At 34.6% G+C, this 11,634-nt stretch overlaps 3 protein-coding genes across 6 annotated transcripts in view; 1 reads left to right on the top strand and 2 right to left on the bottom strand.

Moving 5' to 3' along the window:
- Window positions 1–789: 789 nt before the first annotated feature.
- On the bottom strand, window positions 790–6,748 carry LOC106748039 (double-strand-break repair protein rad21 homolog). Of its 2 annotated transcripts, XM_014626222.1 has the most exons (13): window positions 6,585–6,748; window positions 6,023–6,192; window positions 5,686–5,915; window positions 5,409–5,592; window positions 5,104–5,263; window positions 4,822–5,014; window positions 4,518–4,741; window positions 4,212–4,432; window positions 3,920–4,105; window positions 3,396–3,794; window positions 2,758–2,892; window positions 2,456–2,611; window positions 2,223–2,348 (listed from the first exon to the last, which is right to left on the bottom strand). In XM_014626222.1, the coding sequence occupies exons 2-13, from the start codon at window positions 6,164–6,166 to the stop codon at window positions 2,223–2,225; spliced, it is 2,358 nt and encodes a 785-aa protein (XP_014481708.1). In that variant the 5' UTR covers window positions 6,167–6,192; window positions 6,585–6,748. The 2 variants fall into 2 exon arrangements, with proteins under 2 accessions (XP_014481709.1, XP_014481708.1); XM_014626223.1 differs by lacking the exon at window positions 6,585–6,748 and having other exon boundaries at window positions 790–2,348; window positions 6,023–6,166.
- Window positions 6,749–7,566: 818 nt separating this feature from the next.
- Window positions 7,567–9,182, top strand: LOC106748029 (protein NDUFAF4 homolog). The gene is made up of 5 exons (XM_014626184.1): window positions 7,567–7,655; window positions 7,823–7,979; window positions 8,450–8,541; window positions 8,700–8,916; window positions 9,000–9,182. Exons 2-5 carry the CDS (start codon window positions 7,835–7,837, stop codon window positions 9,170–9,172), a joined length of 627 nt encoding a protein of 208 aa, XP_014481670.1. The 5' UTR covers window positions 7,567–7,655; window positions 7,823–7,834; the 3' UTR covers window positions 9,173–9,182.
- A 95-nt stretch (window positions 9,183–9,277) lies between these two features.
- LOC106748024 (xaa-Pro aminopeptidase 1-like) overlaps window positions 9,278–11,634 on the bottom strand; it is a 31,124-nt gene continuing 28,767 nt past the window's right edge. For all 3 annotated transcript variants that reach the window (XM_014626172.1, XM_014626173.1, XM_014626174.1), the window contains 7 exons: window positions 11,320–11,440; window positions 10,831–11,194; window positions 10,400–10,633; window positions 10,143–10,303; window positions 9,949–10,044; window positions 9,604–9,844; window positions 9,278–9,504 (listed from right to left, as the gene is read on the bottom strand). In XM_014626172.1, coding sequence (XP_014481658.1) covers window positions 9,476–9,504; window positions 9,604–9,844; window positions 9,949–10,044; window positions 10,143–10,303; window positions 10,400–10,633; window positions 10,831–11,194; window positions 11,320–11,440 — 1,246 coding nt within the window. In that variant the 3' untranslated portion in view covers window positions 9,278–9,475. The remainder of the gene's footprint in view (window positions 9,505–9,603; window positions 9,845–9,948; window positions 10,045–10,142; window positions 10,304–10,399; window positions 10,634–10,830; window positions 11,195–11,319; window positions 11,441–11,634) is intronic.

The raw sequence follows: 11,634 nt of genomic DNA, 5'->3' as shown, positions 1-11,634 counted from the left end.
TTGCAATTAATTGTTCGTTTGTCGTACACAGTTTAATTCTATGTTCATGTAAAATGTCGCTGCCTAAAAATTGAAAATAAAGCTTTTTCATAGTATAATTATCGTGCACTCCCTATATTTTGACGTATGACACTATAGAGACACTATAGAGACACTATAGAGATAATTTGGATGTTATCAGCAAAAAATATTAATCTTGCGACGATTGCAGTTTCTCTGCTTAAAAACTAGAAGGTTATTAAACTCGTTCCTTGGGTATGTATGAATAGTTTTTTTTATGTTTAAAGCAATTTTGTCGTTAATATAATAACCATGATATTTACAGTACATTAATAATATATATTTGATAGTAATTGTCTACGGTAATTATATGAAAATTTCCAAAAAATGCGCGTCATAAGTTACTTAATAATAAAAATAACACGCTCTAAATCACACGCACGCAATTTTGCGATCTTCGCTTTCAAAAAAATATTCGATGCATATTAGTGATGAGCTAATAAGTGAGCTAATCCTTGTTATACAATACATATTAATTAAAGTTGTAAAATCGAGTGTTTTACAAACAAATCCGGTATAACAAAATAAACATTGTACCGCAAAGTACAATTAGGTTCAACTTATAATGCTTTTTCTAGCGAAGCATACATATAAAGAATAGAAAGCGACGATTACAAAGAGAGAAATGTATTTTAGTAATTTAATAAATTATAATGTAATTCATATAACAGTTCATTAATGGAAAATAATGGAATAACAGTTTTAAGTATTATGCGATATGTATGTTCATAGGGTTCAATATCATTTATAAACAATGTTATATAAATGATATTTATTTGCCGAATAGACACAATGGTTCGTTAAATAGTAATGATGTTATTTACAATGTTTACTACATCATGGCAGTTGACTGATTTTTTTTTCAATTTTATGACGCACTACTAAATCACTTATGCTTATATTTTAACGATTTGTTTTATCTCGCATGTAGTATATCTGTATTTACAATGCAAACTTACGATTTCATTGCAAAATTTTTATGATAAACGGCCAGTCTGCTAAAATATAGTTTTCCTTTTCATTCTTTGTAACATTCTTATACCTCATTAAGGTACGTATACAGATACAATAAATCATTAAATGATTTTCTCTGAAACTATAGTACACACTATTTTCTTCCAGGAAATAGTTAGCACCATAATTAAATTATGTGTAATCTACTTAGTAGATAATAATTTATATTTTTTGCGAGTAAATATATTATTAAAAAACGAAATGTTTTATAATTTTCATAAAATTGTGACTTTCCAATCGTAAGTAAAATATTGTTAACACAAAGCTCATGCTCATACATTTTTGTATCGTAATTAGTTTTGCGCATGTTTACATAACATATATAAAGTAGAATATTTATAATTGTGTAAATATGCGCATATAATCTTTATACGAGTAAAAATAAAAAAAAACATGTTCTGAAAATACCAAAATAATACATAAAATTATTATTCACAAATATTAAAATTGATTCTTCCATTAATAACTGTTTTGTTACAAATAAATGTGTATATAAGTACTAAAAGTAAATTTCTGGGATAGTTCTTGTACCTTATAAATTCATATTCTAGAAATATGTATAACTGCATTAACATTCTATTATTACATATTATCTCAATGAAAATTATTAGTTATATCAAAATTTAGTAAGCTATATCAATAATATACTTGTAGTTTTGGACCTTCTTGTAATATAGATTTAAGAAGTCAGTAATGATAAATACGCATATGCGCGTTGTAAAATATTTTTTAACTATTTACTCATTCTATTTACAAACCCTGTACGGCTTGATGAATGATATAATAAACATGACCGACTTTTGTAGGAACAGAAGTTTAGCAAGGTTAATGTGATTACATCTAAATAAAGCGTCAATGCAGTAAAAAAAAAAAGAAAGGAATGCAATACGATTGATAAATCTTATAGCAATTTTGGTACGTAACATGTATTTGTTTAAGACAGAGGATCCAAAACAAAATATTGAGATTTCGTTTTTAATAGATTTTATATTAATAAGCAAATTCAATATAGTAATCTATGATTTGCTTTGATAGAACAAAAAGGAAAGAAAACGTTAATAATTGCTTATTTTTGATATTTTCTGCATAGATCAAATTTCCTTCTTCCTCGTTTATATTCAAAATTACATAATTGGGATGGAGTACCTTTACAACGCAGGATTTTCGAATTTTGGTCCTTTTGTGACTACAATTTCAGCGTATGAATATTCTTGATTGAGTTCTAGTACTTGAAATTTCTTCAGGACTAACAATGTATAAAATTTCTGTGCAACCTACAAAAATAGAATAAAATAGTATAAAATAGAGAGAATTTCTATCTGTAATATAAAATTCCAGAAAGGTAGCACAAGCATTGAGTATCATTTCTCAAACTACCAACCTGCTTGCGGTTATTTTTAAATGCCATTTCTGATAGCGTTAATTTATCTTTGGTGTCCAGTTTGCTCTTAATAACGTGATACATATGCGCTGCTCTTTTATTAAGAACACGCTCTTCAAACTGTTCATAAGTCTCATCCACTTGCTGCTCCTCTTGCTGAAATACGTGATATTGTAGATTTTTTCTTACAAGTGACTTTTCTTAGAAAATTAGGATATGTAAATATGTATAAATAATAGAGAGAGAGAAAGACAATTTATATAACTAATATATGAAAAATGATGTTTCAAATGACAACTTACAGGTCCCACAGACGGCGGAAACTCATAATCCTCGTGATTCCAGGGTGTAGCGGGTCCTCTCTCGGAAATCGCACCCGGTGTATGTGCTGGAGGATGATGTTCGTCGTAGCCCATGTACGAGACTTGTGGTTGCGCCTGAAAAAATTATCGAGAAAGCGAGATTTGTAGAACAGTTGCTACTGGAAATCCCATGCGGATAAATAACTTAAAAGAATGTCAAAGTGTTCAACCAGAATATCGTAATGTAATGTTATCAATAATTTTATTATCGAGACCGTCGGAGTTTGGCAGCCACTCCGACATTTTAAGGTGATCTTAGAGTCGTTCTATTTTATCAAAAATTTGTTAGCACCGTACTCGTTACCGACTGCATAGAATGAAGAATCCTTTTGCACAATTACAATACACATTTTAATGCAGGCGGATTGACTTTATTCGGAAAACAATTTATAGTTTTATAATTTATTAACTTTTCCTCGTTTTTCATGTCAAGTCAACCTTCGCTTACATTGACATATTGTAATTGTGCGAAAGAATTTTTAATTCTGTGCAGCCGATAATAAACATAATCCTAAGAAATTTGCAACACGACCCCAGGATCCCCTCAAATGTGATACGTGCGTGATGCTTCAACTCACTTGATCGTAACCCATGTTTTCCATTTGAGGCATATCGGATGGCTGTACGGCGGCGGTGGTAGATTCCTCTTGTGCCGGTGTTTGTGGTACTTGTGGTTCTTCGTTTGTTCCGAGTATCGAGTTAACTTCGGCTGGCGCGATCTGTGGTATCTCCGAGGCGAGCAACGATGCTTCGGAAGTCGGCGGTACCACCTCTGATGGTTCCACGGAAGGCACAATGCTACTGATGTCGGGAACTGACGGTTCCGTCGGTAAAGGTACTTCGGGTGGTACAGGCGACTCCGAAGACGGAAGACTTTGTTGCGCGATTATACTCGGTACTTCTACTACCTCGGCGTTCGCTGACAATTGACTGACGTCTACTGGTGGTGGCTGGGGCGGTGGAGGGGGAGGCCTTATCTAAACGAAATAACAATATTAATTGTGCTATAATAACATTTCATAAAAATGTGTTTTGCGAGGTCTGGTCCTATTTTTTTTTTCTTTGAACGCGCTCTGTTTCCAAGATATTTTTTGTAACCAACCTCGTCATCCTGCGGCGCTTTTCGTTTTCGTGCCATGCGTTTATTCAGAATACTTTGTTCAAAATTAGATGCATCTGCTTCTGGAGCATCTCTCATTTGTTCCAAAGATATACCGTCTTCCTCGGCACCGAGTCGTCCGAAGTCTTCGTGATCATAAGACTTGCTGGTTAAATGTCTCTGATAATTCTGTTTTAACAATATCAAATTAGAACATTATATATAGCATCTCTAGAAATGCTTGCAATAATTTTAATTGCTAATCAAACGATTGTAAGATGTCAAGTCGCTTTACTTTAAAGAGAACACGAGCTGGGATCGGCCTTCCCGGCAAAGCAAAGAGCTTCTCCACGCCACCCGTTTCTTTCCAATGCATTAATCTTTTCGTTGGCGGTGCCAAGTCCAACGTCGTGATGATATCAGTAGTGTCTGATAACTGTGCTTTCATTTCCTCGCCAGAAATATTTTTCACTTCGTCGACAATGAGTTTACGCTTACGTTTAGCTTTCGTAAAGCCTAAGAAACAGGCATTTATTTATTAGTTACATGAAATAAACGACCACAACTTTTTATCAATATTAGAGTGTAAAACAGCTTTTACCTTTTAAAGCAGACGCATCGATCGGAGCTAGCGCGAAGCTTTCTTCTTCGTCATGCAACAATGTAGTTTGATCCTGTAAAGGTGGTGGTTCTTCTATATTATCATTAGCGTGTTCTTCTGGAATAGCTGGCGGAGCTGGCGTAAAACGACGACTGGCAACACTTATTCTTCCTTCGATTTCTTCGCCAACCGCAGCTGGTGTAGTCGGTCTCGAACCGTCAGAGCTACGTGGAATATATTCAGCAATTCAATAAAATGCCAAGATTTCACACAGTAACTACGCACAAATGAAGACAATGAATACCTCATGCCTCCCATCGGAGATGGCGGACCACCAAAATGATCGCCCATATCTTCGTCAGATTCATCGTGAACAGAAGCAGCAACACCAGATGCTGCACCTGCTTCCTGTGGCTCTGTTATCGAACTAACTTCAGGTACAGGTACTTCACCCATTGGAGCTTCATCAAATAAACCACCTTCGAAGAGACCACCCGCTGTAATATAAAATTATTGCAAAATTCTTATTTCTCTCTTTCTTTCAAGTTTAGTTGTGAGAACGATGAAAATTTTTTTGTTATCATACATATGATATCTTGGCCAAGATGACCGCCAAAGCCATCGTCTCTGATGGGTGTATCTATGTCCATAGCTTGAGTCGTCGATGATGTCCCTGCCACTGGTTCTTTTTCTTTTTGTTCCATTGCTGTTTCTATTCCTGGCCCGTCGCTAAATAACATGTGACTCTGAAATAAAATTCAAACAATATAGACAAACAACATGGATTCAAATCAAATTGAACAAGGAATAGTAAAAGTCAAATTGTGGTTAGTCGTGCGCAAATTCTATTATAACAGAAAATGTTTATATTTATATTTCATATATAAATACCTGATCTAATGAAGGTTCCATACCACTTCCATGTCTCAGTAATTCCGGTGGTTCTGCATCAAAACTCATGTCACCGAAACCTTGATCGTGTGTAACTAAGGACAGACTGCCATAATCTTCTCTCATTGTTATTTCCTCTGCTCTAGATTGGTTCAAACTAAATTGAGCTTCAATGTCGACATCTCTGAAAAGAAAGATTTAGCAATGCATTATAATGAATACGTGAAGGAACAGAAATATTATAATTTTTTTAATAGATGCTCAACAGTTCTCTTACTTAAGTTCAGGCATAGCAGTGTCAAAATCATGAAATACTTCTGGTAAAGTAATAGCTGTTACAGCTGCCTCTCTATGCTCCTCAGGCAGATCTACCATTCCTGGCCTAAAAGCCATTTTGATTTTTACGAAAGCTTCATTGCAGTCGGCCAACAAATATTTAGCTTTCCTCGAATAAATTCGCACTACTCCCAGCAGTAAGTGACCGGATGTTCTCAGGGCCATTTTAACCTAGTATAATTTTTTTAGAATAAAAACAGTATCCGATAACTCTGTCAAATATGATAGAATGATAGAAATATTTGTCAGATCCTGTAAATTCTTAAGATAAGACTTACCTTTGGCTGTAATATACCATCTACTGACTTTTCTATATTGGTTTCAAATACATGTGCCTTTGTTAATTTCTTGTCCCAATGAGCAGCCAACCATATACGGGCTAAAGGCCCCTTTTTGGCCAACACAAAATGTGCGTAAAACATGGTTCTCGTATTCCTCTAGCTTTGATCTAATAGAAAAAATAGATTATACATTGATCAGTCAATTAACATCAATTCATAAGTCAATTATAAAAAGAAGGAAAATGTAATTGAGAAGGATCAGAAGCATGTTTAGCAAGTTTGTTTTCCTCTGATTGAAACGACAACCATATCCTTGACATAATTATTTTCTTTCGGCAGTACTTTATCGCACTTGGTACGAAGTAATCAACTACCTCATGAAATTTATCATCAGTTCAACTATGTTGCACATATACTGGCGTATTATTTAACACATAAAACGCACAGCACAATCAACAAAGAATACTATCCAATTTGTGAAAATGTCAACATCAACGCACAAGATGGCGTTTCCGTCTATAGTTTTGGCGGTTACAAGATAGCATGAAATTTCTGATACCAGTTCCGTTATGATGCGTAGCGCGAGTCGCCGTGATGATGTTCCGTCGTTAGGCCGTGCAAAGTTGCGGCATATTTTGCATGGAAATAGTTACGAACGTGACAATTTCCTCGATCATCGACGCATACGGTACACTCACTCCCGAACTGTCTCGACGCGTCCCCGAAACTAATCGCGATTGCGCGCGATCACTCGCACTCGAATACCAACATACAACACTGATTCACCGTTAAGTTGCCGTTCCGAAACCCACCTGTGTCGGTTCTGTTACTAAAGTATGACGAATTTGTCGAACGCTGACGATTGGCTGTCAGATAGAAAGTTTCTAGGGTGCCCAGAGAAAATGTTGGGAACTATATAGAAAATTCGGTCACTTGCACTACATCGAATTGATATGTGTTGGACTGCGTCCCAAAACCTTATTCAAGGGCTAGAGTAGCATTTAATTAACTAATCAGGACGAAAAGAGCGAAGATTTCTTTATCATGATTGGTTAATTAATTCTACCCGTCGAATAGGATTTTGGAACGCAATCCTGCAGGCTATTATGTAAAACAATGATTTAAATAAAAAGTAAATGGTCAATCAACAATTGGTCTGTTCTTTGTAGCTGCACTGCTGAACTAGTGCAATAAGTTAGAGTGAGACATATTTTATCATAAAACGAGAATTTAAGCTCTAAGCTTTAAGAAATGGATCCATTATAGTCGTTTATTCTCTTCATACAATTATTATTATTATTATTATTATTACACTTATTCTCTTTCTAAATACTGCGTTCGAAGCCCAAAGTACGATATCCAATAGGAAAATATCTTTTCTGGAAACAAAACTGTTACCACCTAGGAACCCTATAAAGTGCAATCTCCTATTGGGTATCGGATAGGATATCGATGTGATGTGAAGCCTGTATTAATCTTATATTTATCGAGGATGTTACCTGATAGTTGGCAAATGGAAAGAAGTCTTAAAGTTTTCAGGAGCCATCACTAGAAGCGAGCAAGCAAGTAAACAGTATCGAAGACTTCGCTGAATGTTACGTGATAAACATATGTGTTAACATTGAAAAATGTAAGTTCAATCGCATATTGTTACAAAATTTCGTCCTAAACATTTTAATTACATGTCTCGTTAATTAAATATCCAATTTTATAATTGCATTTGACATCGTTGCTAAATAAGCGGCAATGTTATGTCATAATTTGCGATAGTACTTATTCGAATAATTCGTTTTACAGTAAACTCTGATAATGGGAGTCGTTTATTCAACATTGACACGACCTATCCGTACATTCAATATTGCAAATCGAGCGGAAAGAATTATTTCCCGAGAGAAGCCAGTTCGTGCTCCGCAATATGAATTTACGGAAAAACAAAAGAAACTGACGGATGAAGGTAGTATTGCATTGATACATATAACATCGATTACTTGTTTCTGTACATGTTTGCCGACAATTGTCAGCTCGGTATATGTCGTTGCACAACTATTTTATGACCTTAATTACACTTCCATAAAATGACACTAAACCGACAGACGTCAATATATGAGATAGCAGCACAGGCCATGATAGCTTTAACCATTTATATTAATATAATGTTAATATAATTATTGTTATAATTATGCATAAGTATGCGTACAGTTGAAAATTATGATTATTATGGATATGTTGCAAAAATGTACTGATCTAAAAATGTACTTACATTGTTCATCACTATAAGATGATACGACATTTTCCCCATAATCTTACAATTGTATCGAACTTGCGTAATTAAAAGTAAATTTTGCAATTTAAAAATGATATCCAAGCCATGTACTCTACTATTCTCTTTTCAAGCTGTTTCTTAATATTATATTTATATTTTAGTAAACCCAGATTTCTTAGAAAAGCATTATCAAAAGAATATGCAGTTAGACAATCGACTGAAGGATGTTTTTGTAACATCGACAGATTCTCAGGTATATACTATCCTAGATTAAATTAGATTTAGCAAACTATGATAATGTATATTGTTGTGAATTGATATAAGTTTATCTTTCTGAAACATTAGAATGTCAAAATGTTATTTTTTGTGTACACATCTATTATTCAATTTAATGTTTGCGGTATTTTTCAGATAAATTTAGAAACAACAACAGCGGAAAAGTCTTTACCTCAGAGTAGACGTAATAGAGATGAATTTAATATGGATTATCATGAATCTACAGTAATCCCTGAGGGAAAATGTACGTTGAAACAGGCTCTCACATTTATTTCTCAGCATAGAGAAGATCCTATAAAATATAATAGTGAAAACATAGCTGTTCAATATAAAATAGATAAAGGAAAAATAGGTATGTATAGCTTTACCTATTTAATAAAATTAACCTAACATTAACACATTTATCAAATCTCTACAATACTTGAATCTTTTCAGATGAAATATTGAAGCATTTCAAGAGTTATGTAAGCTTTGTACCAGACGCACCTTTAGAAAAACCTGAACAAGATCTGATTCAAAAGACTATAGACGATATGGTTATAAAACGTCAGGAAATGGAAAAATTAGAAGAGGAAAATGAAAGACGTGAAAAATATCAAAAGAAATAATATATGTGTACAAGAAAATATTGTTTATAGAAATATATGTGAAAATATTTGTAGAAAAATAATTTATTAAATTTTACTTCTACATTTCGCTTTTCAAGGTAAGTGTATAGTAGTCTGTTCCGATATTCATTGTCAGTACTGAACATCTATAATATATATAACATAAACTATAGATTTTCAGTACTGACGGTGAATTTCCGAGCACAGCCTATATCGACATTTGGAAATAGCATATATTTTACAATAAAAAAGAGGCATACTCTTTAAAATTCAATAAGTAATGTCAGCGATTTGCTTCTTGGATTAGTTGAGCATTCTCGTGAGATCTACAACTAAAAATCGATATGTCATTTTAGCATCGATAAATAATTAATATAAGATAATTCGCGCTTATACGAAAAAAATATATATATACTCTGAATATTATTTACTTTCTATGATATGAAAAGCGGCAATGATTGCGACTAAAACGTGGAATGGCCTGGAGGCGGACGGCGTCGAGTGAGAATAACTGGCAGAAGAGCCTGAGCAGCTCTGACTGTTTGAACTTGTTTCTGGAATGGTTGCAGTCTTCAGCATCATCCAGTAAAATGCTTTCATTTTCAATCTTTCCTTTAACTCTGTACCTACTTCTTCTCGTATACGTTTATTGTAATTATTTAGCCAACGTCGCTGTATGTAATATAGACATCAATATTATGAGTATCCATAATTTTAATGTAATAATATTCAATATATTCAAAATAGTCTCAGATTAAATTACAGATAAGATTTACTTGCAACGGAGTCAGCATGTCGACATCGATAAGTTTTGGTTCGTAAGGGACCAGAGTGGCGTCTCTGAATTTCAGAAATTGTTGCGTTTTATATGTCTAGAACGATTGATAATTAGTAATTAGCAACTAGTAATTAGCAATATTATAAAGTTGACGCTATTATACAATCTACAATTAAAAAATTATGTACGCACTAATTTGTCGGCGGGAACTACTTCGATTATGTTCTCTAAACGGACTCCAAAATCGCCTTCTTTGTAGTATCCCGGTTCATTAGATAGGAAGAAACCCGGTTTCAGCCTGGTGGAACATCCGGCAACTAAATTGCTCCCCCAATACGACACGCTGATAGGCGCTGCAACGCGTATTGTTCCACTAGAATGACTTTTATCGATTGCATTCCGTATTCTCGCGAAGCAAGGATTTTTATGAGAAACTGTTGATTACGAACATTCGTGAACCGAAGAGAAGTGACCGATTCCATGACCAGTTCCATGCATGTAATCGTAACCGGTGCTCCATAATGGTTCGCGTGCGACGATATCTAGCTTGTCTATCGTTAGACTGTTAGGAAAGATCAGAGACGACAATTGAATCGAACCTATCAGTACTCTCGTGTAAGCTTTCTTTTGCTCATCGGTCGGGTCTCCGAAATGAAGAGTTCTAGTCACATCGGTAGTACCATCTGCAATCAAATAATTTGGTTTCATTTCTTTTTCGTATCCTGGTAAATTAATCAGCGAAAAAAAACGAGAGAAAAAGATACTAAGTAAAAATTAAGTTTTTAAGCAAAAAATTGCGAATCTTCGAATTAGTCAAGCTTTTAACTCTCAGATTTAAATCTAATCTACTAGTAAAATTAAAGAATTCCGAGTTTTATACCTAAGTATTGCCCTCCGGAATCCACCACTAGTGTGGACGTGGTCCCGATTTGAACGTTGGTTAAATTATTCGGTTCGTAATGCGGCATAGCACCGTGCGGCCCGTATCCCACGATCGTTGGGAAAGAGATGCCTTTATTGTAGTCTTGCTCGTAACGGAATTCATTCGCCAACCTGGCTACTTGCATCTCGTCCCATCCTTCAGAATCGAATTCATACTGCTCTTCCATATAAGCCAGGAAATCGCACATCGCCACTGCGTCTTTTAGATGAGCTTTTCTCATACCTGCCACCTCAATTTTGTTCTTCTCCGTTCGTAGATCGATTATAGGTGAAGCTTTAGCTAATATTTTCTCTGGTGGAATCTAGAAGGATTCGTACACGTTAGCTGCGTTCATGTGTCTTTATTCAGTCTTTATTCCATTTTACCTTCAGTGGAGAAGTAAATGAATATCGTATCTCTTTCATTTAAAAATAAAACTTCACTTACGGAATTATACACTTCTTTAGACGCACCCAGCGTGTAGCAACAAGGCGACGGAAGCCAAACTGTATTCCAGGCTTGAGACATGGTCTTCAAATCGTGCCAAAAGGTCGTGTAATTATGCCACCTGCAACGATACTAATTAGTCACTTTACGAGTTTATTCTCGCTACGAATCGTTTTACATATTTTATCCATTCTTCGAAGGTTTGAAACTAAAATTTTCACTCCGTGATATTATTAAAAATGAGAAATTTCTATATTACGTTAATTAATTTCATTTTAAAGTAAAAACAAGCATGTGCTATCATCTATGAATCTT

The sequence above is a fragment of the Dinoponera quadriceps genome, unplaced genomic scaffold, assembly GCF_001313825.1.
Source record: "Dinoponera quadriceps isolate SergipeBrazil2010 unplaced genomic scaffold, ASM131382v1 scaffold2662, whole genome shotgun sequence".
In the NCBI taxonomy this organism is placed as follows: Eukaryota; Metazoa; Arthropoda; class Insecta; order Hymenoptera; family Formicidae; genus Dinoponera; species Dinoponera quadriceps.
Note: the sequence above shows the minus strand (reverse complement) of the source record. Positions and strands in the feature narration are given on the sequence as shown.